At 43.8% G+C, this 27,281-nt stretch overlaps 1 protein-coding gene across 7 annotated transcripts in view; it reads left to right on the top strand.

Annotated features, from left to right (window-relative positions):
• Nucleotides 1-27,281, top strand: part of BRCA2 (BRCA2 DNA repair associated) — a 265,664-nt gene that overhangs the window by 74,814 nt on the left and 163,569 nt on the right. For all 7 annotated transcript variants that reach the window (XM_085850729.1, XM_085850730.1, XM_085850728.1 and 4 more), the window contains one exon: nt 23,643-23,834. In XM_085850729.1, the coding sequence (XP_085706855.1) occupies nt 23,643-23,834 (192 nt within the window). The remainder of the gene's footprint in view (nt 1-23,642; nt 23,835-27,281) is intronic.

Here is a 27,281-nt window from a genome sequence, read left to right as displayed (position 1 = left end):
GTCGACCTGCAGCGAGGTGCGATCGCCCGGTCTACCCTCCGCGTGGGTACTTAGGTAGTTCGAATTTGGCGAGCAACCCTATCCCACGCGGGGGCTGATTGGCTCGATCGCGGTGAGACCGAAAGGTCCACCCGTGACTGGTTCCCGGCGTTAGTCCGAGAGGGTCACGACTGGATTGTCCGTCCGGTGGGCGACGTGCCGCGATTCGAGTTACGTGGCCGTCGCACGCCGGCGGGCGCGAAATCCGCAACAATATATATATATATATATATATTGGATTCGCTATATATGCTAGATATCCCTTATTGTCAGGTTTTCCGTGTGTGTGTGTGTGTGTGCATGTCTGTGTGTCTGCGTGTCTGCAACGCGAGGCTCCACAGCACAAACCAGCGAACCTTTCCGGTTCTGGTTTTGGAGTGACGAGAGGTCTCTTCAGGGCTCCCTGCTGACGTTCTCAAAGTTAAGTTTCCGGTTGTTATTTGTCCCGTTTTAACTGTTTAATTTTCTCACCTACATGTTACTGTGTGTTCCGAGTTCGGTTTTGTTTCAAAAATCGTGCTATTTTGTGAGTATTTTTGTCGACGTTCTTACTTGGTGTTTGAGGCCTCGGCCTTGGCCTAGGCTTGAGGCCTACCGGTTCCACTCGGTGTTCGATCGTTTTTTTTGTTTGTTTGTTTGTTTTTTCTCCCCATTACCTTCAATTGCTATCCTCCCCATTACCTTCAATTTTCATCCTCCCCACTTTCTAAACATCCCCCATTCTCCCAACTAATCTCTTTCTTATCTCAAAAAAAAATAAAATAAAATAAAAAAATATATACCCAACAACAACAACAACATGCTCACCTTCTCCCGATTCTGCTTCTTCTTCTTCCTCTTAACTTCCTCCTCGTCTTCTTCCTCGATTTTTTTTCTACACTTCCATGACCTAATCTGTTGAACTCTCTCAAATATTAATAACAAAAACGATCTTATAATGCTTCATCTTCCTCTCTCACACATGTGGTACTCTTTACTGTTTCACAATGCACTACTCTTCTGCTATTTTAACAGACTGCTCTTATTTCGACCTCTCCTTCATTCCTTGCCTAAAAAATCCAACTGTTACAGCGTTTCTTCTCTCCATTCTCTGAATTCGCCTTGATTGCATCTATCACCTGCCATGGCACCTCAGCAAAAGCTTTCTGCGACTCATTGGGACTGACTCAATCGGTCAACTTCCCGACCCGGATCTCAACCAATGGTACTTCAAGACCTAGAGGGAAGAGATGGTGCTCCATCTCTTCTGGATCTGATTTTGACAAATTTCCCTGACAATATCTGCTGCTCTTCCTTCGCTCCAATTGGTTCTTCTGACCACGTCCTTGTGAAAGTGGAGATCTCTCTGGCTGTTATCAGAGAACCACCTCACCGCCGTCGAGTCTGGCATTTCACTCAAGCCGACTGGCAGGGTCTCCGAGCAGCCATCAAACTTACAGACTGGTCTCCTATCATTACTTTCTCAAACATCAACTCATCCTGGGAATTCTTTCAAAGAAACTTGCTCTCCCTCATGCACAGATTTATCCCCTCTCGTGTTCAGTTGTCCTACTCTTCCTCCCGCCCTTGGTTTACTGAAGCTTGTGGCGAGGCAGTTGTCCTGAAACAACTTGCCTTTGCCTCATGGAAAGCAAACCCAACTGAGGGCAATCTCAGTTCCTTCCACAAAGCTCAGAACAAGCGCGTATCTACCCTCAGGAGAGCCAGAAAACAACATCTTTCTCATCTCAAGTCTGAACTCTCAAACCTCTCTTCCTCCTCAAAATCCTGGTGGCGTTTAATCAAATCTGTTTCTGGTGTATGTTCCCCCTCCATCCCCTCCCTTACCTCAAATGGCCACACTGCTGATTCCACACATGATAAAGCTGAATGTCTAAACTCGGTGTTTGCAGCTAAATCTTGTGTCCTAAACCCATTACTATCTCTACCCACTTTACCCAGTCGCACCCAACTGTCCCTGGACTCTGTATCCTTTTCTCCTGACAAGGTGGAGAGCTTGCTTTCAAACCTCAAGTTAGATTCTGCAACCGGTCCAGACGGCATCAGCCCACGTGTCCTCAAAGCCTGCTCTTCTGCTCTTGCTCACCCTCTCTCTGTTCTATTCACCCTCTCATTTGCCCAAGGTCATCTGCCATCTGCTTGGAAATCTGCTAACATCACTGCCCTGCATAAAAAAGGTGCAAAAACAGATCCCTGTAACTACAGACCAATCAGCCTTCTCCCAATCAACAGCAAGGTTATGGAATCCATCATCGCTTCAGACATGAAATCCTTCCTCTTCTCCAATGGCTTGATTTCCAATCATCAATTTGGTTTCAGACAAGGTCACTCTACCCTGGATATGCTGCTTCTGCTCTCCCATCAATGGATGGAGGTCCTCAATGCCAGACAGGAAATCCGAGCCGTATCCCTGGACATATCACGTGCTTTTGACACAGTCTGGCACCCTGCACTACTCGCCAAACTCTCTTCCCATGGTATTCAAGGCCATCTCCACTCATGGCTCGCAGACTTCCTCTCCTGTCACAGTCAACGTGTGGCCCGAAATGGAGTTCTTTCATCCCCTCTTCCTGTGCAGGCTGGAGTTCCTCAAGGTAGCGTTCTGGGCCCTGTTCTTTTTCTGGTTTTCATCAATGATCTCTCGGACTCTCTGGAAAATCCTCTATTTCTATTTGCCGACGACTCTACCCTCTGCCGTACCATCTGTCATCCCTCAGACCAGCAAGCAGCAGCTTCTTCACTCACTGCAGATCTGGATAAAATCACAAACTGGTCCAACACGTGGAACATGTCTTTCAATCCAGACAAATCTCACACTCTCACTATGTCTCTTCGAAAGGACCGTTTAGAACCCCCCCCCCCATCCACTTTCTCAACAATCCTCTGGAAGAAGTCTTTTCTTTCAAGCTTCTGGGTCTCACTATCTGCCATGACCTTTCCTGGGAAAGTCACATTTCCAACCTCGCCTCAAAAGCCAGTCGCCGACTGCGAATCCTCCGTCGTGCAAAGTCCTTCCTCGGCCCTCTTGAGCTCCTGACCACTTACAAAGCTTTTGTCCGTAGCCTGATGGAGTACTGCTCTCCCCTCTGGGCTGGTGCTCCTGCCTCCCACCTTTCTCGGCTTCACGCTGTCGAAACCAGGGCATTTAAGATCATCGGCATCTCCCGCAATGAAGCTGAGTCTTTGGGCCTCTCACTCAATCACCGCAGGTTGGTGGGTGGTCTTTCTGTCTTCTACCGACTCCTCTCCAGCCTTGCCCCCCTGCTCTCTCTGCGATTTGTCCCCACCACATTTCCACAGGGCGCTCAAGGTCCGCCAACAACCCCCTTCTGGTAAAACTACCAAAATCACGAATCACTGCTCATCTTCACTCTTTCATTCCTCTTTTTTTCCCGCCTTTGGAATAAACTTCCTCACTCTATTCTTTCCCATTCTTCCCTCCAGGCTTTCAAAACAGCTGTTCACCACCACCTCTTATCTTCCCCCATCCAAATCCTCGATCTTTTCTACCCCCGATAATCCACCCAAGCCCACTTCCTTCAATTCCCCTGCTTTCCTTCCTTAAAGTCCCTGTAATGTCCATCTTCTCTTCGCCACGTTCCCCGTCCCATCCCCATCCCTCTCCCTTCCACAGTTCACCTAATGTGTCTGTTCCCCACTGTTTTGTCCCTTCCACTCCCGCCCCTCTTGTCTCATGCCTCCTTGCTGTGAGTTGTGTGTTAGCTCTCATACGAGCCTCGACCAAAGTATACAAAAAAAAAAAAAAAAACGATTTCGATGAAACTTTGCCGACGTGCAGTATTTGTTGGTAATGTGCGCGTTTGAATTTCGTTGCCCAGCAACCACCCGTTGATGTGCAGTGGCCAAAAAAACCGCGTACAGTATTTTCAATACTTGTCCTTCAGTTTTGAATGTGGAGAAGTGAGACTTCGGAATTAAACACTTCGAGATATATAGAAAATTTTACTCAAGCCGATTTTTGATTGAGGTTTTATTTTTCAAATGGTAGTCCTTCAAAAATCGGGTGTCTATTCACCGTCATTTTTTATGAGGGGCTTAGGAAAGTGGGCGGAGCTTAGGGAAAATGGACATGGTTGATGAAAAGTGGGAGTGGCGTAGGAAAGTGGTCGTGGCTTATGAAAAATATTGCGTGGCTCAGGAGGTGTGGTCAAACAAGAGCATTGAGAGAAGTTTATCACGTGTGTGTGTGTGTGTGTGTGTGTGTGTGTGTGTGTGTGTGTGTGTGTGTGTGTGTGTGTGTGTGTGTGTGTGTGTGTGTCTGCAACGCGAGGCTCCACAGCACAAACCAGGAAACCGATAATTTATTTATTTACCGAAAACGATTCCCCACCCACACACCACCTCCAATTATTTATTTATTTACCGAAAACTATTCCACGATCCACACACCACCTTTAATTATTTATTTATTTACTGAAAAGGATTCCACCACCCACACACCACCTCCAATTATTTATTTATTTATTTACCGTAAACGATTCCCCACCCACACACCACCTCCAATTATTTATTTATTTACCGTAAACGATTCCACGACCCACACACCACCTTATTTATTTATTTACTTACCCTAAACGATTCCACGACCCACACACTCGCTCCAATTATTTATTTATTTACCGTAAATGATTCCACGATCCACACACCACCTTTAATTATTTATTTATTTACTGAAAATGATTCCACCACCCACACACCACCTCCAATTATTTATTTATTTATTTACCGTAAACGATTCCCCACCCACACACCACCTCCAATTATTTATTTATTTACCGTAAACGATTCCACGACCCACACACTAGCTCCAATTATTTATTTATTTACCGTAAATGATTCCACGATCCACACACCACCTTTAATTATTTATTTATTTACCGTAAACAATTCCACGACCCACACTCCGCCTCCAATTATTTATTTTCTGTAAACGATTCCACGAGCCACACAACCACCTTCAATTATTTATTTATTTTCCGAAAACGATTCCACGACCCACACACCACCTCCAATTTATTTATTATTTAAAGTGGGAGTGGCATAGGAAAGTGGGCGTGGCTTATGAAAAATATTGTGATTGTAATAAAAAGGGCGCATGGGAGCGTCCGCTCTCTCTCTCTCTCTCTGGAGTTGCTGCTGGGGTTGCTGGGGTTGCTGGTGTTGTTGCTGCCGCTGGACGCACCGTAAGGAGCTGTGCTGCTGCTGCCAGAGCTGCATGGAGATCTGGGCTCGTGTCCGAGTCGGGAGGTGGAAGCGGTCAGTCAGTGGCGGTCTGGGCGTCGCGAAGGAGACGCGGGCTGGAGGCGCAGCCCTGCTGTGTTGCGCAAACCTGCGCGTGCATGTGGGGAGAGCCAGAGAGAGCTCGCCTGCCGCTTGGCAAGGCCCGAGCTCAACCGCGGCTACGCTAGCTGCCGTGGGGATGGGACGTCGTGACTCGCCCAATCAAGGCACCACGAGGGTGCAGGTAACCTGCAACGGTCTCGTGGGGCCCTTTCGGTCACCAAAGCCCCACGTTATAAAGGCCCACGGGCCCAGTCTGACTCCCTTGTCTATGAGGGCGGTCTTTTTCCTGGGGTTTTGCTTTGAATGCATGTTGCGGCGCCGTGTCTGTCAAGTCGTAAGACTGTTAAGTGATTGTGTCGAACGGTTGTAGTTCTTTTTGCATTACTTTTGCTTTTGTTGATTGCATAATTGCATACGTGCATGCCTGCATACGTGCTGTGTAAAATAAATGTGCTTGTGTGAATGTTAACCCGTTCGTCGTGTCCCCTTTCCCCCCAATGAAGTGCCATATTGTTTTTCGGAATACTAGTTGGTTTTTGAATACCGATAATAGAATCGGGTCCGGCGAGGTCTGGCGATGATACCCGCTCGGTTATCCCAGAACGGAACGAACCGCTTAAGCGGTTCGTGTCCAAACAGGCCCTCGCCGAGGTACGGTCCCTCGGTAGGTTACCCGCACGAATACTTCGAATACGCTGGCGGTACTTTGATTTCTTTGATATGTGACAATTGCAATCCCAACTGCAGTGTTTATTCAAAACTTGGAGGACCAGGAAGTTTCCAAGTGCTGTCAATTCAAGAGCAATCTATGTTCTTCGTGTACGACTCCGTGCACATCTTCAAAAATGTTCGCAACAACTGGATTACTGTTGATGGCAAGACACTCTCATTTGTCGTAGATGGTAATGAGTACAAAGCTTCCTGGAGTGATATTCAGAAGGTTTATGAGATCGACCGGGCTACTCCTATTCGCTTAACCAAGCTAACGCACACCGCTCTTTTCCCCAAGCCCCTTCAATGCCAGAGCGTACTATTGTTATGCCAAGTGTTCAATGACAAGACTGTTGCTGCTTTAAAGACCTTCAAGGATTCACTGGGCATCAGCGAAGGCACAATTATCCTCACCCAGATAATGAGTGAGTGGTTCAAGATGATGGACGTGAAAGACCGTTTCTCAGCTATCCATCTGCATGACGAATCCAGACAGCCTTGGACAGCAGACTGTACAAGTTTCACTCGGCTGGAGCAGGCCTGCCAAATTATATATACCTGCGCATGGCAAGGAGGTGGTGGTCGTAAGCTGAAGCTAACTCAGCAAACTGCTGAAGCCTTCACTGTGTCCACATGTAATAATGTGGATGCTGCCAAATTGCTTCTGGCAGAGAGACTTTGACAACGTTCTTCCTGCTATATTTGCAGATTAAGCCTTGGAAAAAATTTTCGGCCAAGCCAGGCAAAGAAGCGGTGGAAACTTCTACATTGACGTAGTTGACATTATGGCTGCAGCTAATATTGTAAATTTTCAAACACTCATTAAGCATGACATTATACCCGAATGTAGTTCTCGTGTGATTGATTGTGACAAGAACTGTACAACTTCCATAAATCCAGATGAGCGAAGTGAACTCATTGATGAGATTACTCCTCAAGACACTCAGGATCTCTTGGGGTCTGACGATGCCCTTAAGCATAAAGTAGTTTATTTGGCTGGACACCTTGTTCATCAATATGGCGATAGCACTAGTATGGAGGAGATCATTGATGATGAAGATGGTAACGAGGTGTCATCTGAGTTTCTAGATAATTTGAATAGAGGTGGATTGAGTGTGCCGACTATGTCAACCATCTTTTTTGTACATAATGCCTATAATTTGTATGACAAGACTAAAATGCGTTGCCGATTTCATTTTGCTGAGCTGTTATCCTCTGTAGATGCACCTTTAGCTAGTAGTAATGCTGCATGTACGACTTCAGCTAACATTCTATTGAAAGCTCATGTCCTCAATGTAAGTGACAAAGAAAAAGCTTTGGGATGTCTCAGGAGGCAAGAAAAGCTCTCCAACTAGTGATAGCCATAGACATAGTTGTAATAGGCATCGTGTTGTGACATGCATATAATGTTTATGTAATACGATATATGACAATAAATATCAAAGTTTGACAGCTCAACACACTTGCATCTGATTACAATCAGCCATCTCTCATCGTTTATGAGTTAGACACAAAAACGGGCAAAAAATACCAAAATTCAGTAATTTGACCTTGAAATATGACCTTTTAACCTTGAAGATGTCCTCAGGTGGTGTTGAAAATGACACTATTGAACTCTCCGTCCTCAAAAACCCCGATATGGATCCCGAGATCGTGTCTCTCGCCCTTCTCGAAGTCATTTTAGCCCCGGATTCAAGTTAATCCTTCAGACTCAAGTTACAAACCCTGAGCATGGGAGGTTCAAGTCCTTCTCTATAGGAGTCTATGATATGCTGTGTGTGTGTATATATATGTATATATATATGTATATATATGTATATATATATATATATATATATATATATATATATATATATATATATATATATATATATATATATATATATATATATATTGTTGCGGATTCGCGCCCGCCGGCGTGCTGACGGCCACGTAACTCGAATCGCGGCACGTCGCCCACCGGACGGACAATCCAGTCGTGACCCTCTCGGACTAACGCCGGGAACCAGTCATGGGTGGACCTTTCGGTCTCACCACGATCGTGCCAATCGGCCCCCGCGTGGGATAGGGTTGCTCGTCAAATTCGACCTACCTAAGTACCCACACGGAGGGTAGACCGGGCGATCGCACCTCGCCGCAGGTCGACTTCGGACACGGGCCACTTTAAGCGACCCGTTCCGTACTATCGGGATAACCGAGCGGTGTTATTCGTCGGCCTCGACGGTTCGATTAATTATCGGGCGTTTTAGCCCACGACCAACCCTTTACGTGAAGCAAGATGGAGATTCAATTAAAGAAAAGACGAAGCGAAGCGGGAAAACAGTTCAACATGAAGCACATTTATTTCGCGATGAACGGAAAGCACACATATACAATTCCACCAAAAGCACATGTAAAAGAAGAAGACAATGCAATATTACACAAAAAGCAAATGCAACAATGCAGATCTAACCGACTACCGGGCACACGGCAACACTTATACAATTTTACTTCACAGACGGCGCCGACAACACATATTCCCAAAGCAAAAGAAAAGAACCACCCTCAAGGATGAGGCGGGCCTGGGGCCGAGACCGGGTCGGGCCTACCCGTCTGATGATGAGACGCGAAGTGGCGGTGGTGCCTCAACTCCGCGGGCTTCGCGGACAGTGTCTGGTAGGGGGTGGGAAAGGGGCCCCCTTTGTCGCACTATCTCAGCGCGGGGGGAAACAGGAGGGGGTTGCTGATGCTCGGGGGAAGGAGGATATCACCCTGTCTCGGGTCCCGCGGCGAGCGTCTCCTCCTCCACCTCGGTCGCGTTGCTAAACTCTCCCTGTGCAGCTCCCGGCACCGACGCGAGCAACCCTCGTCCGCCTTCGCCGCCGTCATCTCTCCACAGCTCCGTCTACTCGCCCTCTCCGTCTCCTCTCTTGGCTCGTCCCAACTCTTCACTCTTGACTTCTCCCACTTCTTTCCAGCTCCACCGACGACTCTCTTGAACTCCGCACAACTGCCTTTACTGACGAACGCAGCCGTTTATATAAGCCCCGTGACTTCGCTCTTTCACCCTTGACCCTCTGCCTCCGACCCTTCACCTCTCTAACTGGCTCCCCATTGGCCCGAGGAAAAGTGGGCGTGAATGCTTTTTGATCCATGAATTTGCATATAGCGACCGCCCTCCAACGCCCTGGAGGCGGGGCCAAATCGCCCCTCGCTCACCGATTGGACGGAACAAAAGTGGGCGTGAGTCGTTTTTGATCCGTTTTCTGCGGAAAGTCCTTGATGTTTTTGGATACGCTGCTCGGTGCGCGCCCTGCACGAGTCCAGTATCGGTGCCCACGAGTGGCGCGAGATGGTGTGGATGCGATGGTGGCGAGTTGTGACGGTAAAGGTCGTGGCTGTTGTTGTGAAGCGGCGTTGTGGTTGGTGGTTGTTGTTGTGAGGCGGCGTTGTGGTTGGTGGTTGTTGTTGTGAGGCGGCGTTGTGGTTGGTGGTTGTTGTGAAGCGGCGTTGTGGTTGGTGGTTGTTGTGAAGCGGCGTTGCGGTTGGTGGTTGTTGTGTGATGGCTGTTGAGACGTGGTTGGTGGTGGTAGTAATGGCGGCTGGTCCAAAATAAAGATAGTAAAAGAAAAACGGCTATCCTGAAGAGTCGCAGCCCGAGTGAATGACATTTATTCCCTCTAGACAACGGGTTTGGGCCTAACTACACATGTACTTACAGAGATATCTCACCTAAGGGACCTGAATGGTGGTTTGTGAATTTCGTCAACCACAACAATATATATATATATATATATATATACACACAGCTCTGGAAAAAAATAGGAGACCACTCCAAAATTTTTTTAAATCAGCATCTCTATGTATGGCAGCCATTCCATTCCAGTGTCTGTTGAATTCCAACACAGGCACACCTCATTCTACTTAGTGAGGTACTGATTAGGTGATCACCTGAACCGAATCTTATTTAACAAGGAAAAGTATAAAAACCACTTCTGTGGTCATCACTATCCTCTTGCAATAGGACCAGCTGGATGGCAAAAACAGTGCTAGTGGTACCTCAAAAGTAATTGGAATCAAAAAAGTAACTATTGACCATGCCAAAAGAGTTGAAAAGAAAAGTTTTGAGTGAGGAAAAGAAGAGTTCATTTCTGGCTTTCCTGGCAGAGGAATACAGTGATCGTCACGTTGCTTCCATCCTTAAAATTTCAAAGACGGCGGTTCATAAGAACAAGGTCAAACAGCAGGTATTGGGGACAACAAAGCTACAGACTGGCATAGGGCGAAAACGACTTTCCACTGACCGGGATGACTGCCAACTCATTCGAATGTCACTCAACAACCGTAGGATGACATCAAGTGACCTACAAAAAGAATGGCAAACGGCAGCTGGGGTGAAGTGCATGGCAAGGACGGTTTGAAACAGGCTCCGAGGGGCAGGGCTGAAGTCGTGCAAAGTTAGAAAAAAAACCCTTCATCAATGAGAAACAAAGAAGAGCCAGGCTGAGGTTTGCAAAAGCCCACAAGGATTGGACCGTAGAGGACTGGAGTAAGGTCATCTTCTCTGATGAGTCCAATTTTCAGCTTTGCCCAACACCTGGTCATCTAATGGTTAGATGGAGACCTGGAGAGGCCTACAAGTCAGTGTCTCACACCCACTGTGAAATTTGGTGGAGGATCAGTAATGATCTGGGGGTGCTTCAGCAAGGCTGGAATTGGGCAGATTTGTCTTTGTGAAGGACTCATGAATCAAGCCATGTACAAGGTTTTCCTGGAAGAACATATTGCTTCCTTCTGCTCTGACAATGTTCCCCAACTCTGAGGATTGGTTTTTTCCAGCAGGACAATGCTCCATGCCACACAGCCAGGCCAATCAAGGTGTGGATGGAGGACCATCAGATAAAGACGCTGTCATGGCCAGCCCAATCTCCAGACCTGAACCCCATTGAAAACCTCTGGAATGTGATCAAGAGGAATATGGATGGTCACAAGCCATCAAACAAAGCCGAGCTGCTTGAATTTTTGCGCCAGGAGTGGCATAAAGTCACCCAACAGCAATATGAAAGACTGGTGGAGAGAATGCCAAGACGCATGAAATCTGCGATTGAAAATCAGCGTTATTCCACAAAATAATGATTTCTGAACTCTTCCGAAGTAAAAACATTAGTGTGTTGTTTAAAAATCAATATGAACTTGTTTTGTTTGTATTATTTGAGGTCTGAATACACTGAATCTTTGTTGTTATTTTGACCAATTGTCATTTTCTGCAAATAAATGCTCTAATTGACTATTTTTATTCGGAATTTGGGAGAAATGTTGTCAGTAGTTTATAGGATAAAACAAAAATGTTCATTTTACTCAAACACATACCAGAATCCATTTTCTGTTTTCTCAAACACATACCATTTTACTCAAACACATCGTAAAATCAGAAAAACTGATAATTTTGCAGTGGTTTTTAATTTTTCCCAGAGCTGTATGTATATATATATATATATATATATATATATATATATATATATATATATATATATATATATATATATATATATATACATATATATTGTCATGCGCCACTTAACGACGGGGTTACGTTCTGAGAAACGCGTCGTTAAGCGACGTCATCGTTGTGCGAACATCATTTTTTTTTCATTTTCGTTTTCGAACATCATACTTACACAAACCTCGACACCTAAGATATATGGTGTAGCCTATTGCTCCTCGGATACAAACCTGTACAGCATGTTACTGTACTGAATACTGTCGGCAATTGTAACACGCATCCAAGAGACAGAAGACAGGTTAGATTTACTTTTGTGCAGTTCATGACGGCCATCAGTGTTGTTAGCAGCAGCTTACAACCTCCTCTCGCATCGATTACAGAAAGGTGAATAAATAGCGTTTGGATTTTATAAATCCGTAATCATTGCATCGATGTTATAATTTACAAATGAATAAACGAGCACCTGTCAATTGTGATATATTTTCGGAACAGTGCGATTGTTTAAACAACATAAAAAGATTCACTAAAAATAAATTTGTGTTTTAATTGACGAACAACAACGATTTATTCGTGGAATTCTTCAATTCAAAGGTAATTTACTTGCTAGAAGGTAAACGTGGAAACATTGGATCAGTTTGAAAGCCGATTTCCTTGAATCCCAATTTAGCACGAACCTGTTTTTTTAGCGATGACATTTTATGGACCTCAACGGTCGCATTATAACAGGGCCACACTGTCCTTGTTTATTATTATTATGAGGTATTATGTTCTGTAGAGTGTACATAATTGTATGTGCTATTTTATACGAGGCTACATCACTCGGCGATAAGAATTTTTCAGCGACATATTTTTTTTCATTTTTTTGTTTATTTTTTTTTTCACAGCTGGCAGATCTGTCGCATATGCGATCCGTCGTTGCCCGGAACGTCGTTAAGCGGCGCATGACTATATATATATATATATATATATATATATATATATATATATATATATATATATATATATATATATATATATATATATATATCTATCTCAGGGGAGAGGGCATGGGCTTGGTTAAAAAACACACATCAACCACACAACCCTCCTTGACGAGACCCCCACCAACAGCACTCCGTACACACGCACACAATCACCCATCAATGCTCAATCTACCGAAAAGTCGTCCCAACATCCCATACCCCATATATCTCCATAACTTACAGGTACCTATCTAATTCCAATTTAAACTTATCTCCTGTTTCTGCTGTCACTACCTCTGCAGGGAGGCCATTCCACGCATTAACGACTCTGAGTGAAAGTCCCCTGCCTTACTACCGTCTTAACTCTCCTCTTCGTTACACTCAGGCTATGGCCCCTGGTCCTATCACTGTCTACTCTGTTGAATAATTCATCTTCACTTACTTTATCTATAACTTTCATGATCTAAAACATCTCTATCATATCTCCTCGTAACCGCCTCCTTTCTAGTGTATAAAGCCCTGTCTCCTTCAGCCACTCCTCATGGCTGAGTCCAGCTAGGCCCGGAATCAATCTCGTAGCCCTACACTGAACCCTCTCAATGGCATCTATGTCGTCCCTGAGTTGTGGTGATCAAAACTGCACGCAATATTCTAGATGTGGCCCTCACTAAATTCCTGTACAATGTTAACACCACCTCTTTTGATTTATAATTGATCCCCCTCTGAATACGACCTAAAACCCTTTTTGCTTAACTATAGCTGCCTGGCATTATACTGCCTGCTTACCTCCCGTATCTATTACCACCCCCAGATCTTTCTCCTGTGTGACATGCTCCAAAATTACCCCTTGCATCCTGTAAGCTCTATTTTCATTGTTCTTTCCCATTCCCAACACCTTACACTTTCTCAGGTTAAATTACATCTGCCAATCTTTTGTCAAATCTATGCAAGTATCAATACTTTCCTGTATCTGATCACCACCCCTCTGCTATCCACCTTACCTCCAAGCTTTGTGTCATATGCAAATTTAGAAAGCTTCCTCTTTACCCCATTATCCAAATCATTGATGTAAATAATGAATGGTAATGGTTTGAGTCCTGATCCCTGAGGTACCTTGCTTCCTACCACTAAGCCAGTTTGCAATCCAATTAGCTACCTGACCAGCCACTCCACAAGCCCTCACTTTGGCAAACAATCTCCGGTGTGGTACCTTATCAAATACCTTCTTAAAGTCTAGATATAGTATATCCACTGCCTTTCCCTAATCCACCCAATCAGACACTGCTTCATAGAACTCCAAAAGATTTGTTGAACAGGAACTACCTTTGGTAAACCCATGCTGACTACCTTTAATAAGTTTGTATTTTTTTAAATGGTTCCTCATCCGGTCCCTAGTTAATGTCTCCAACACCTTCCCCACACCTGAAGTCAAACTAACAGGTCTATCGTTTCCTAATTCTTCTCTGGATACTTTTGCTCATGAGCGGTCTCTGCCTTCCTTTGAGCTAGGGAGCTGAAATTTGGGGATAAAAGTGAAGCTCTGCTTTGGCAAAAACTGTATTTTTTAAAAAAAAATTTCATTAATCAATCACTTTATTAATAAAGGGTATTTTTGATTTATTGATTAATCAATTAATTATTCATTTTTTGATTAATTACTTAATTTGTTACAGAAAGTTACAGATTCGGATGAAACATTGGTGGTTTATGTGTGGTCTTTGGCAATTGATTGTGAAATCATTTATTTTTTGATTATTATTTTTTTATTTTAATTCTGCAATAAATCAATTATTGTACATAGTTCCCAATTCAGTCTCCATGTTAGTTGGTGAGCCAGCAGATGTTTAATTGCACTATTGAGTACATTTTGTTTGATTACCTCATTCGATTTGGAGTATCATGCTGATAAATGAATGGACAGTCTTAAGTTGCACAACCTCGGCGTTTGGCCCTGGGGGTCCCAAAAGTTGACCATAAAGTCACTTTTGTTTGTAAATTTGAGTACCCCCTACAATTCAAGCTAATTTTGCTTGAATCACCTGTATGACCAAAAAAAATACAACTTAAGACCAAAAAATGTCTGGCGTAATTAGATAAGACCGGTCTTATTAAGGCCTAATTCGCGATTTATATGCACTTTCGAGTACCCCCAAAATTCTTTTTTTATATGATCCATCTATCACTACTGATAACATTTCCACAATTAAGACCAAGTTTCCCCCTGCGTTTGTAGATAAGACCGGGTTCCTTGGGACCCTAAGCGTACTCGAGACCCCAAAACCCAAATTATAAAATAATTGGATTACACCGTTTTTGATTGCAGTTATGAATTTCAGATCACTGGCAATGAACAAAAATATAATTTAAGACCAAAAGATGTCTGGCGTAATTTGATAAGAGCGGTCTTATTAAGGCCTAATTAGCGATTTTCTGCACTTTTGAGTACCCCCCAAATTTTTTTTTTTATGATCCATCTATCACTACTGATAACATTTCCATAACTTAAGACCAAGTTTTCCCCGGCATTTGTAGATAAGACCGGGTTCCTTGGGACCCCAAGGTGTGATTAAGACTTTAACCGCTCGGCCATTCCGAACCATAAATCTTTTTGGGATAAAAAATACAAAAGAGGATACTAATTACAACTAATTAATGATTTATTAACGATACAATAATGATATGGTTTGTGATGACAATATGAATTTTTATAAAATTGGTGGCAACAAACAATAAAGGGGCTCCTGTACGTAATCTATGTGCTTACTCAATCATCATCAGTATCGTTCTCATCGGATGACTCCAATTCTGTTGGCAGTGGAGTATAATCTTCATCTTCCTCGTCATCAGCGTGGCTGGGTGGGGTGCTTTCATTTCCATCAGTGGTGTCATCAACATGAAGTGCTGGTACTATAACAGGAGGTAACTGTTCACCCTCAAACCAATTGATTCGAAATTCACCATCATTGTCCCATCCATTGGTAGGCATTTTGTCCATGTAGCGTTGGTGTGCGCTACCCCACAGTCTTGCAACAAAAGCACTTCTATCAACATAGAGAGCAAGTTCTGCTTCACATGGTGGGATACTGCTTCCATCAATGCTTTTGAGTTTGTCAAATGGATGTGCAGCAGTGGACTTCTGCCTGTAGGTACGATCGACCACATTGAAACTGTGCTTATTCAGTGGAACTACTTTCCTCGCCCCGTACAACACACATACACAATCTAGCAATACTTTGACTGTTTCAGCTGTTGGAACCGTGTGGCTCGAGGAGCCAAGAGCTTTCTGAAACTTGGCAGTCTTACTGACGATCTCATATGGCCTGCTCTTTCCTTTCCTTGCAAACGCTGATGTGTAGTCACATCCGGTAAATGCGTGTAGTCCAGGTAGAGCGGCACAAATCGCAGGGCCTATTTCAGCTGCAATCTTTGTAACATTGATGTAACGTCGATTTCCACGTCCGGTTGTTCCAACTTCCATCCAGACTGTTGAAGTGATGCGGTGCAAATGGTAGAGCAGGAGGACTAGGATGTCCGTGTCAGATGCTCTGATCACTATGTCTCCAGGGGTGGACTTGTTGTCCTCGATCATGTGAATAATTACGCGAGTGTCCGCCTCTGCGTGATTACACTTGAGAGAATCCACTGACTTCTTTTACCACTCCATCCTCTACGAAGCATCGAGTACCATTCTTCCATCACACCCAGATACACTACTCTATTCTCCAAAAGTGGCTTCAAGTGGGAACTGGACCAATTTTTCATGAGAAAGACTGGCAACTCCATTTTGAATTCCTCCACCTCCAGCTGTGTCTTAAAGTTTCCAACTCTCTTCTGCTGAGGTCCATCAATTACAAGTTTTCCTCCTGTATCTGCCGCTCTCTGCGACCTCTCACAATTCTTGATAGATGGCCTCTCATATGTATCAAAGTTGATATCTGCTCTCCTTGAGCGATACGCCAAACAGCTACTCAATATGTTACGTGAGAGATCCCCATAGGTTACAGGCTGATCTGGTGACATACAGTGAAACTGGAAGTTTCCGTCTATTATATGCGTTCGGATGTATGTGGGACTCCCATTTTCAGCAACCATTCCTTATAGAATGCCAAATAATTTGCTCTTGTCGGTATGTGTCATCGTGCCATCTCCTGTACACATAGATAATGGAACCGGTGTAAGCGGGAATGAAAAGACATACTCAAGATCTATGTCAGTTGTAGCTGCTGTGAAGGCTATACGACCATGGAGCTGACTAGTGCGCTTTAGCTGTGCTTCTTTCGTGTTTTTCTTGGCTTTTCAATTGACAACACATTATGTGGCGAACGTTCGAAGTGGATGCTTGCGGATTGGCTTTTCAAAGCGGGTTTCATCTTCGTGACATTCTTTGACAAAAGATTCGTGTCTTTCTTTACCGTCTTGTGGAATGTGCAATTGTGAATTGCTGACAGCCTCCGGTACACTCTTCCCGGTACTAATGTTAATTAGTGGTAAGCTGGTATCTAATCTGAACGGATCTGTAGAGGACTCGATCTGAGCGATGATCTTCTGGAGATCTTCATTGTCTCTCTTTATTCTGGCCGGACTTATGTCAGCTTGAGTACCTCTCATGTTGCCCATACCGACCATTGCAAAAGCCTCATTGACAAGGGCTGCCCGACTACTCTTCGTAATGCACCATCGAACGCGTGCATTGTAGTTGTTTGTGGACAATGTGTATCCCGTCATACGTGATGCAGCATCAGCATTTATGATCTGCTCAAGTGTGAGATCTACTGGTATACGGGAGAATTCGTTGTTGGACCGCCGGATTGAAAAGACTCCATCGTCCAGAAGCTGGCGTAGACCTGGGTGTGTCTCTTCGATGTTTATCAGATCGAGTTGGTATTTTGACATCCATCGAGCATAATTGTGTCTATTGGTCGTGAAGAATAGTTCAGTTATTGGAGTCAGTGTGGCTATGAACAGGTTTACATCAGTTTCTCGCACTGCGTGCTCGAGTAGATGGTATAGCTGCACATACTGTATGTACATGGCCCAGAATTGGGCAGTCTTACCAAGGGCACCGCTTTGTGTGTCTCGCTTATACTTCTCAAAGTGTTCAAATAAGTGGACAAACATGGCAGAGTTGCAGACATCATCGATTTCTTCTCACGTTTTGAACTGGAAATTCTCACGCTCTAACTGAACCAAATCGGCATACTCGTACTCAAGCATGAATCGGCGGAAGAGCAGAATTTCAAAGGTAAGGGCCAGCATTTGGTGTAGTCGCTTGCATCGATTGTAGTTGTAGCACTCTGAATCCCCTCAGTGAGCCCGGTGCCAAGACGCCAGAGTCAGTCAGCATCACAGGCCCACCAGACTCTGTAAGAAACCTTCCTCTTGCTCGGAAGAGGAATATGAGTAGGTGAAAGACTCCAAACATAACAAATAGCTTGTCAAATTCTGGCCTATTTGTCACTTGTATCTTGTGGGCTGTCTTGGCCACGTCGAGATCGTAAGTGACCAATCCATACATTTGCTCACATTCTTCTGCGCATTTCATCGATGTCCGCATCGTCTCTGCTACGACATTATCTCGGTTTATTGGTCTGTTGATGTTGGGCAAATAGTGGATTATCTGTTTCGGCAGCTTGTCCTTGTGGACTCGCGCATTAAAGCCACCCCACATTGGGACCTTATTTGTATCCATCGCGTGTCGCACCATGAACAATGTGTCCAGTTTAAGCGATTGATGGGAAAGTTCGGCAAGTGGTTGCTTGTCTATCGTTGGGTACTCGAACTTGTCCATCCGAGGCTTCTTGCCATATGGCGCTATTTCAACTGGGGTGACATTGAGTTTTCTCTTTCTGCTTCTTCTCTTCTGTTCAGTTGGCAGTACAGGTTGAGGTACCTCATCAATGTCCTCTGCTTCCATGTTGACATTTTGATAAAAAAAAATGCCCATGGTGTCGTGGAGGCTGTTGAGGCCGGACAGGGTATGAACCAGCTCATCATAATTGTCATAGGCGTTTCCCATAGTGACTCCACGCTTCGCTCCCTTTGGACTGCTTTTATTTCGGTTTTGTATAACAGTTGCGAGTTCTGTTTCTAGTTTTTCGTGTTTGGAATAACTGATACAGTAGCCAAGGCGATTTAGTACCGTGATCAGTTTGCGACTTCCTGTGAGAGACTTGATTAGCATAGCTAGCAAAATATGTTTTTTGGGCATTAACTGTCCATTATGAACATTAAATAGTGCATCGTCGCTTGCCGCAGTAGGCCGCCGTTTTACACTTTCTGAATCTCTATTACCACCACCAAAAAGCGTTTCGAAGAAGATATGTGCCAATGGTGGTGCTTCACCTTCGCCACGGACAAGCGCATCTACATCGAGCGGATCACTTAATGGATTCTGGTTAACCCCTTTCAAATGTTTGCGCAGTAATAAGGCAGACGTCACAAGTTGTCCTTCGGGAGAACACTTAAAATTATGAACCTCTTTTATAGATCTGTAATCAAGGCGACTGTTGTAGACAAGTGAACCGCTCTTCTTGGCGACTGGCAATGAGATTGTCAAATCAGTGGGGAACTGCTTTTTTAGCAGTTCGCCAAGATAACGAACGCTACTAATAGAGGATTCCTCTTCATATTCCTCGCAAAAGAGGCGATACCGGTCAATTCTTGAGACTAAGTACTCCGATCGAGAACCAAGGATTACATTTGTCTTCACATACTCCACTAGTTCTGTCATTGCTCGTTTGCCCCGTTTTTGCTGGGGACTACTTTGTTGTCTTGTCTTCTTTACTCTAGCGGCAGCTAAGAGTTTGCTGCATCTACACGAGCGGTGATATGTTACTTCTTTGGCAATGATATCAATGTCATATATTGTTGTCAATACTTCATCGTCCCCCAACAGTTTTGCAGCTTCACGCATTTTGTTTTCTCCATTTTTAGTCTGAACTAAACATAACCCCTCCTTCTTGGTTACATTTGGAAAAGTTTTCAAGTTTTTATGGCAGTACAGACATTCATTGGGAAAAATCCCGACATCAGATATTTGTGAAGTTCCTGGCACAGGAGACGTCGATGAACGCAATTGCTTGCTTTCACATGGCTGGTCTAGATTGGGGCCAGCAGATTGAATAGCTGTAAATGTGCGATAACATTTCACGTGATAGCCATCCTCTTCTGTAGACGCTGAAGGGAGGCTCTCGATCAGTGCACGGTGTTTTGATTTTTTTCATACTTTTTAGTTTGTTTTCGGGCATTTGCCGATTTTACTCTCATGGTCCAGCGGTCTTTTGTCACAATGAATAATTTTGATTTCTCCTTCTCCATGACGTGAATGATGCATCTTTTTGGCTGGTGGTCTTGCCGATAATCTGAAAAACAATAACAATTCTTCAACCCCATATCGCAGAACTGTTTGAGCAGTTCGGATATATATTTTAATTTGATAATTTTTTAATATGAATGGACAATTTACCTGAAGACTTTTCAACAACGGCTTGATTGCTTTCTTGACTAGTAGCATTCTCAGGATTGTTGGGTACAGGATCCATGTCTAGGTCGGGCCTTGGTGTTTGTATGCCCAAATATTTACCCATAGGAAGATGGGCTTTATTGGAAAACAGACCATCCGTTTTAAAAATAACTTGATTGCTATACCAGGAATGAAGCTATACTAGGAATGGTTTCAGTGAAACCAATAGAGGAGTGGATTTCCACACTCTTAAAGGAAATTTGGGTGCAATTAAATATTAAGTTCTCAAGTTTGTTATTATTAGGTGTTTGGCGTCTTGGATATACTTGTAGGGTCCCAAGGAACCCGGTCTTATCTACAAACGCCGGGGAAAACTTTGTCTTAAGTTGTGGAAATGTTATCAGTAGTGATAGATGGATCATATAAAAAATAATTTTGGGGGTACTCGAAAGTGCATATAAATCGCTAATTAGGCCTTAATAAGACCGGTCTTATCTAATTACGCCAGACATTTTTTGGTCTTTGGGGTACTCAAATTTACAAATAAAAGTGACTTTATGGTCAACTTTTGCGACCCCCAGGGGCCAAATGCCGAGGTTGTGCAACTTAAGACTGCCCATTCATTTATCAGCATGATACTCCAAATCGAATGAGGTAATCAAACAAAATGTACTCAATAGTGCAATTAAACATCTGCTGGCTCCCCAACTATGTGCTGCATGGCAGCATCGCCGGGTGCCTCTGGTGCCTGGCAATGTCGAATGCTGGAGGATTTGTTAATTATTTATTTGCCAAGGGAGTGGTATATTTTGAATGTTCCTCTTCTTGTTCTTTCTTATTGAATATGCCATCTTTGGGTTGGCTGTTTCAGTCCTGGCTCTCCTGAAGGTTTGTGATTTGCTGTCTTCCCTCTTTAATTCCATCCATAAGTCATTATCCTTTTTCCATTTATATTACCAAGCTTATGGGCCTCAGCTCCACTTTCTGTTGCATCATTAATTTTGTACATGTAGTTTTATTAATTTTTAGTTTCTCAAAATCTGGACAGCTGAGATGGCAGAAAACAGTTACAGTAAGGAGGTATTGATGTCATGTGTGATTAGCCAATCACAGTGAGCCTAGGTTCACATAGTGAATCGGCATCATCGAATGACTCTTCACTGAACCTTGTGAAGCATATTTCACACTTGCTTTGTCTGGACATGTATCAATGTGAATAATGAAAATGTATTTCTCCAAATACATCTTTTTCTTTTTCTTTTTCTTTTTCCCCTGCACTCCCCGGGTTCTCGGTGATTAATACTGTACAATTATCAACTTTGTTATGGCAGTGGTTTGTGAGGAGATGCAAAAATGACCCACAGGCATTGGATATTATTATACATGGTGTCTATTATGAACCCAGACAACTTTAGTTGTTAATATATTTAGAAACACAAACGATATAACGATACCCTTTGTTTTAGATGATACAGAAACTCAAACCGTTTTCTTTATTTTCAGGTCTGGTGGTTGAATGTAAAAGAAAATGGCGACTCCACAGGAGAAAGCTCAGTGTGTTGAATGGTTCATCGAGACCAGATCTGACACACGTTCGGTGTAATTTCTGTTCGAGGTATGGAAGAAATCCGCCATCGCGGACTCATATCAGAGAGTAGTACAAGAGGTTTAAGGAGACTGGAGATTGTCAGAAACAGAAAAGTACTCATCTATCAAGCACAAGTGCAGCAGATGTTGAACGAGTGTGTGAATCATTTCAACAAATTTCCAGAAAATCAATTTGCCGTGCATCCAAAGAACTGGGACTACCAACCACTGCTGTACACAGGATCTTCCATAAAAGACAGTACTTTATGCCTATAAGGTCCAGATTCTGCAGGAACTCAAATCGAATGACAGACCCAAATGCACGGCCTTTGCCTTGGAAATGCTCAGTCGCGTAGAGGATGATGAAGATTACCTGAAAAAGGCCATGGTCACAGAGGAAGCTTGCTTTCATGTATCGGGGAAGGTCAACCAGCACAATGTGAGGATTTGGGGCTGTGAAAACCCCCACATGGTCATTCTACACTTACTTGACAGTCCAAAGGTCAATGTGTGGTGTGGCCTTCTCCATGACTGCTTAGTGGGTCCATTTTTCTTTGCGGAGGATACAGTGACTTCAACAATTTACATGAACATGTTGTAAGGATTCTCACAGATTGAAAACCTGCAACCCGATATCAATTTTTCAATAGGACAGCGTTCCCCTTCATTTGGTCTTTGTCATTCGAGCCGTCCTGAATGATAAATTTTCAGATCGCTGGATTGGCCAAGATGGACCAACTACCTGGCCCCGACAATCACCGTACATAACCCTCCTTTATTTTTATTTATTTATTTTTTCTGTGCGAGTTTGTCAGAGATTTTGTTTGCAACACCACCAAGGTGGCAAACCTGCAGGATCTTCATTCTCGGATCACAACTGCATGAACACTGGTGGACACAAACATGCTGAGCCGATCATGACAAGAACTCATGTACCGCCTCGGTGTCCTGTGTGCAACAAACGGAGCTCACGTTGAAGTGTATTGATGTTGTGCACAAAATTTCACGAGTTTCTGTATTATACAAACCAAAGGGTATCGTATCATCTGTGATTCTAAATATACTAGCAGAACCCGCGCATTTAACAACCAAAGTTGTTTGGGTCTTTTTGGAACACCCTGTATACTTGGGTGGTCCAAAATGAACTGCAACTACTTATTTTACCACAATATATCTTTTTATCTTGCCAAAACGAAGTTTTTGCAAGATATGTTAGTCAGCTTGTATGGTTTTTTTTGTTTGTTTGTTTGTTTGTCTGTAATGACGTATAAAAAATTCTGCAGAGCACAGTTATCATTGGACATTTTTGTAACCGCATATCAGAGGCCTATAGAGGTCCCTTTACTTTCAGCGCATAAAATTTTGAAGGTCAAGGTCAAGGTCACTTTGTCGCAAATCAGGGGAGTCGACGAAACCCTTATTTTTTGAGTAATTTTGATCGGATCGTCTTCAAACTTCATGGGAATATAGTTCATGGTCTGGCGCTCAGCTGATTAATTTTTGGTGGCGATTGGCCTTGACCTTCATGGCTAACGCCTCAGGTCAAACATATTTGACCCCAAGGTCAAATTTTCAAGTTTTAGGAACCATATCGTGTAGTACCTCAAATTGAACACCTCGATGAGTGCTTTCTATATATGTCAAGCTTGAGACATTATGACGTCATTTGGTGACGTTATGAGGAAAACATATTTTTCATGCTTACTCTGTATAACGATTCTCATCGGAATCTCTCGTAGGCAGATATTCCTCAAGGAGTCGCTCCTGGTGGATAGCAGCTCTGTTCACCTCAGTGTGACCTTAAAGAAGTCACACGTGTTCATCTTTTGGCAAGATACGGGTCACCCTGCGGGTGACATTGGTTTATATTATTTGTTGATGTCTGTTTGTTTTCATCGAATAATACACATGATTTGTTGAATTTTGGTTATGGTGGCTGGCTCAGGATCTCAGGGTTCTAAGTTTGAGCCCCTGCTGTGCTGTTAAAATAACATTAGGTTGGTTGACCCACCTTGTCATCCTTCTGAGGTTGTTTTTAATTTCATTGAATTTTTTTTTAATGTTTTTTTTTTCTTCTTTTTTTTCTCCTTTACAGATCTGGGCCCATTGAATCTCAACTGGTTTGAAGAATTGAGTGAGGCTGCCCTAAAACAAAGAGCAGGGTGTCCAAAGGCAAACCCCATAAGCAGCATTTCTTTCAAGACTCCAAAGGAGAAATGCAATTACAAAAACAACATTGAAGTCACTCCTCTGACATATAGTACATGGCACAACAATTCAAATACAGGTAATTTATTAATGCTCGTTTGATTGTGGGGAACAAACTTTGACATGGCTGTAGAATGCTTACTTTCAAAGAATCCGAGCTGTTGTCTTAAATCACTTAACACTACTGTTTAAATTTTCAACTAGAACTGACACAATTATAATGCTGTCACTACTTGTAAGATTGCCTCTGGCTGACACAGTTTCAGTGTTATTCGACTCACCTGAGTTGGACAGACGTTTGGTTTGGGTTTTTGAAAAATGATCCATACAAGCATGTTATTTGGGCACACTGAAGATGCTACTTAATGACAGATGCAATCCCATTTGCATTTCAAATGCTGTCCTGCACTCGGCTTCATGTGGTTTTCCATGTCCATAATATTGTGACGTCCACGGGACTTGAACAGTCCCGCCAACGTAGAATGAGCCGAAACGATGGAGGCGGTTTATTTGTTTATAACCCAAACATGGCGGTTCTAATCGCTCTACCGCAAACGGGACGAGGAAGGTGGCACGAGTCGCTTTTCACTGAGTTGATGATGTTTATTTGTTTTTATTATTACCAGAAATAACAAGACTCGGCAAGAAGAGGGATCCGGGGCGATTCGACGGGATGGTGTGGGATCGGGCGTGGGGAAAAACACAGACAATTCCAATGAATATAGAGATCTCAAACCTTCTAAGGCGCCAAGCGCGCACACACACACACACACACACACACACACACACACACACACACACACACACACACACACACACACACACACACACACACACACACACACACACACACACACACAGTAGCTATTTCTGGTAGTCAGGCTGGACCGTGGTGTGGACGCAACTGTCCCTGGATCGGCGTCGGATGAGCTGGCCTTGCTCTCGTCAGGGGGGCAGGAGAAACCGTGGTGCTGTCGACCTCCTGGTCTTGGCCCAAGTCCGCTCACAGCCGCCAGGGAACCAGTTCTGACGCCAAGTTGCGAGCAGGAGAGGGAGGCAGGTCCGCCCGGCGTTCGACCCCGTACTCCGAGTCAGCAGAACCCCAGAGCCAACCAAGGTGAGGCACGAGGCTCAGCAAGGCTCCAAGACACGATCAAGAACACGATCGAATCAGCACAACAACAAGGATGCTCCCCGCGCAACAGCCTCCCCACCAAAAAAACCACGATCTTTTGGTTGTAATCTTCTTCCTCTTCCTTTTCGACCCCGAACAGAACCTTTTTATCCTTGGTCCTCGTCACTTCAATCGAGCCGTTTATTGGCCCACCGCCATCGCCTTCCGCCAATCGTGATCACGGGGCGGAGCCATCCGCTGCACTGTCCTGTGACGTCACGGCCAGTCTTCAGAGAATACCAAAAGGGGTTTACGCAGACACACTTACCCTATCCCGTGTCCCTATCTAATTACGTGACATTTATCATTTCCCCCTTGAAGAAATGAACATTTACTAGACAACTTATCACCACTGAATTGCTACTTATTACATCGAGATCCTGGTAAACTCGAACAGCATGGCATACCTGATTAAACATCCTAATTACCCTTTGAATGCATACCCCCCCCTCAAACGTAACAATATGTATAGTCGGGTCAATTTATGACAAACAACCACCAAACCCACAACAAATTGCAACAAAAGTTTTCTCAGTGGTTTTCATTCCTACTGGATATACTGATCAATAGAAAAAAAGTCTTCCAAAATCTGACATCCGTAAATGGGTTAAAACAGTCATTTTCAAGATGGCCACCACCGGGCTTTGAAATAACGAAAACATCTATCACTTCTTCAATAATTGTGATATAAAAACATAATTGTTGGTTCTGGTCCATGGTTTTAATGGATCAGCAATCCACTGGTGTCAATAAAATTTAGATCTGATCAGTATTTAACCTGAAATCCAAGATGGCGGCAAAAAATGAAGGGCGTAACATCAATAAATTATCTATATAATCAAACCTCTGTTAGGCAATCACCCAACATTTATCAAATTCGAACAAAAGGGTTTTCAGTCTTCTCTTACCAGTTTATCTCTACGTACAAGAAATGAGTGAACTGGAGAGCAAACACCCAGATGTGTATGCGAAGTTTCAAAATGGCTTCCATGTGATCCGGCGAACAAACCAGTTTTGGGCAGGCCTCAGCTGTGATCTCGTAATTGAACGAACACTCATGAGATCACTAAAGAGCACCGGTGGCTTGACTCATGGCAGTAAGATGACAGAGGAACACCTAGCATTGTGGACAATGTCAACCCCCATAACATCTGAGGTCCACGTCGCCATGCAGGACTTCAATGATCTCACATACGCAACAAGCGAACAGCATAAAGAAGCAACTGGTGCCAGAATTGAAAGATATGCATTCGACCTCTCGAAGATAAGCACAAAGCTGAATGCATTTTCACCTTTCTCCTCTGATCCTACATTGAGAAATATCATAAATGGTATCGTGGCAAGCGAAGACATCAACGTGCATGAATATGAAGCTGTTGGGAACAAAATCATCGAGAGAATGATTGGACAACCTGTGTTTTCCTTCTCCATCAAGAGGACAGAGAAAGCAAAGACCCTGGGAAATTCTAATGCTCTCCAGGTTGCTCCTCACATAACCATCGACTCCAGTGTGCTATTCCAGCGATTCCTGGTGGTATCCCAGAGAGGTGGTTTGTCACTTGAGGACGTGATGAGTTTTGAGCTTAGTCCATACCCTCCATCCCTCTTTGAGGACAACAAGATCTTGAGGAAGGCCGACAAACCTTAACTCGCTCAAGCTGTCAATGACCACTGTACCAAGGCACTGGCATGTGAAGGAGTACCTGACACCACACCTTCAGCACACCTTAAGACTGAAAGGTATGTTCTTGATGGTGGATCCTAGCTCCACAAGCTCAAGTGGAAGAAGGGAGATACATATGGCAAAATAGCCAGAGCATATGCGGACTTCACAACAAAACACTATGGGACAGCAACTGTTGTCTTTGATGGCAATGGTGCAGGCCCTTCGATAAAGGATAACACTCAGCAGAGACGGGGACAAGCCAACAGCTATCCGACTCTGAACATCACCGGAGAAACTGAATTTGATGGAAAGAGAGATGAATTCCTATGTGTCGGCAGTAACAAGCAACAGCAGATCACCTTAATAGGCGATCAGCTGAAGAAAGTGGGCTGCACAGTTATTCAGGCAGAAGGGGACGCTGATGTGGACATTGCCAAGACAGCCGTAAACAGCACAATTCTGCATTCCACCACACTAATCGGAGGGGACACAGATTTGTTGATGCTTTTGCTCCATTACTGTATACCAGATGGAAAACCACTATATTTCAGATCGGACAACCAGTCAAGAAGCAATCTGAACGTATATGACATCAATCGGATGAAGCATCTTCATGGGAATAAGTTGTGCTCTCAACTATTATTCCTGCACGCCTTCACAGGATGTGATTCAACATCTCATGTGTA

Source organism: Eptatretus burgeri, chromosome 13 (assembly GCF_056783735.1).
Source record: "Eptatretus burgeri isolate ZD-2024b chromosome 13, Ebu_testis_v1, whole genome shotgun sequence".
NCBI classification, from domain to species: Eukaryota; Metazoa; Chordata; class Myxini; order Myxiniformes; family Myxinidae; genus Eptatretus; species Eptatretus burgeri.
This window is presented reverse-complemented; position numbering and strand designations above follow the sequence as displayed.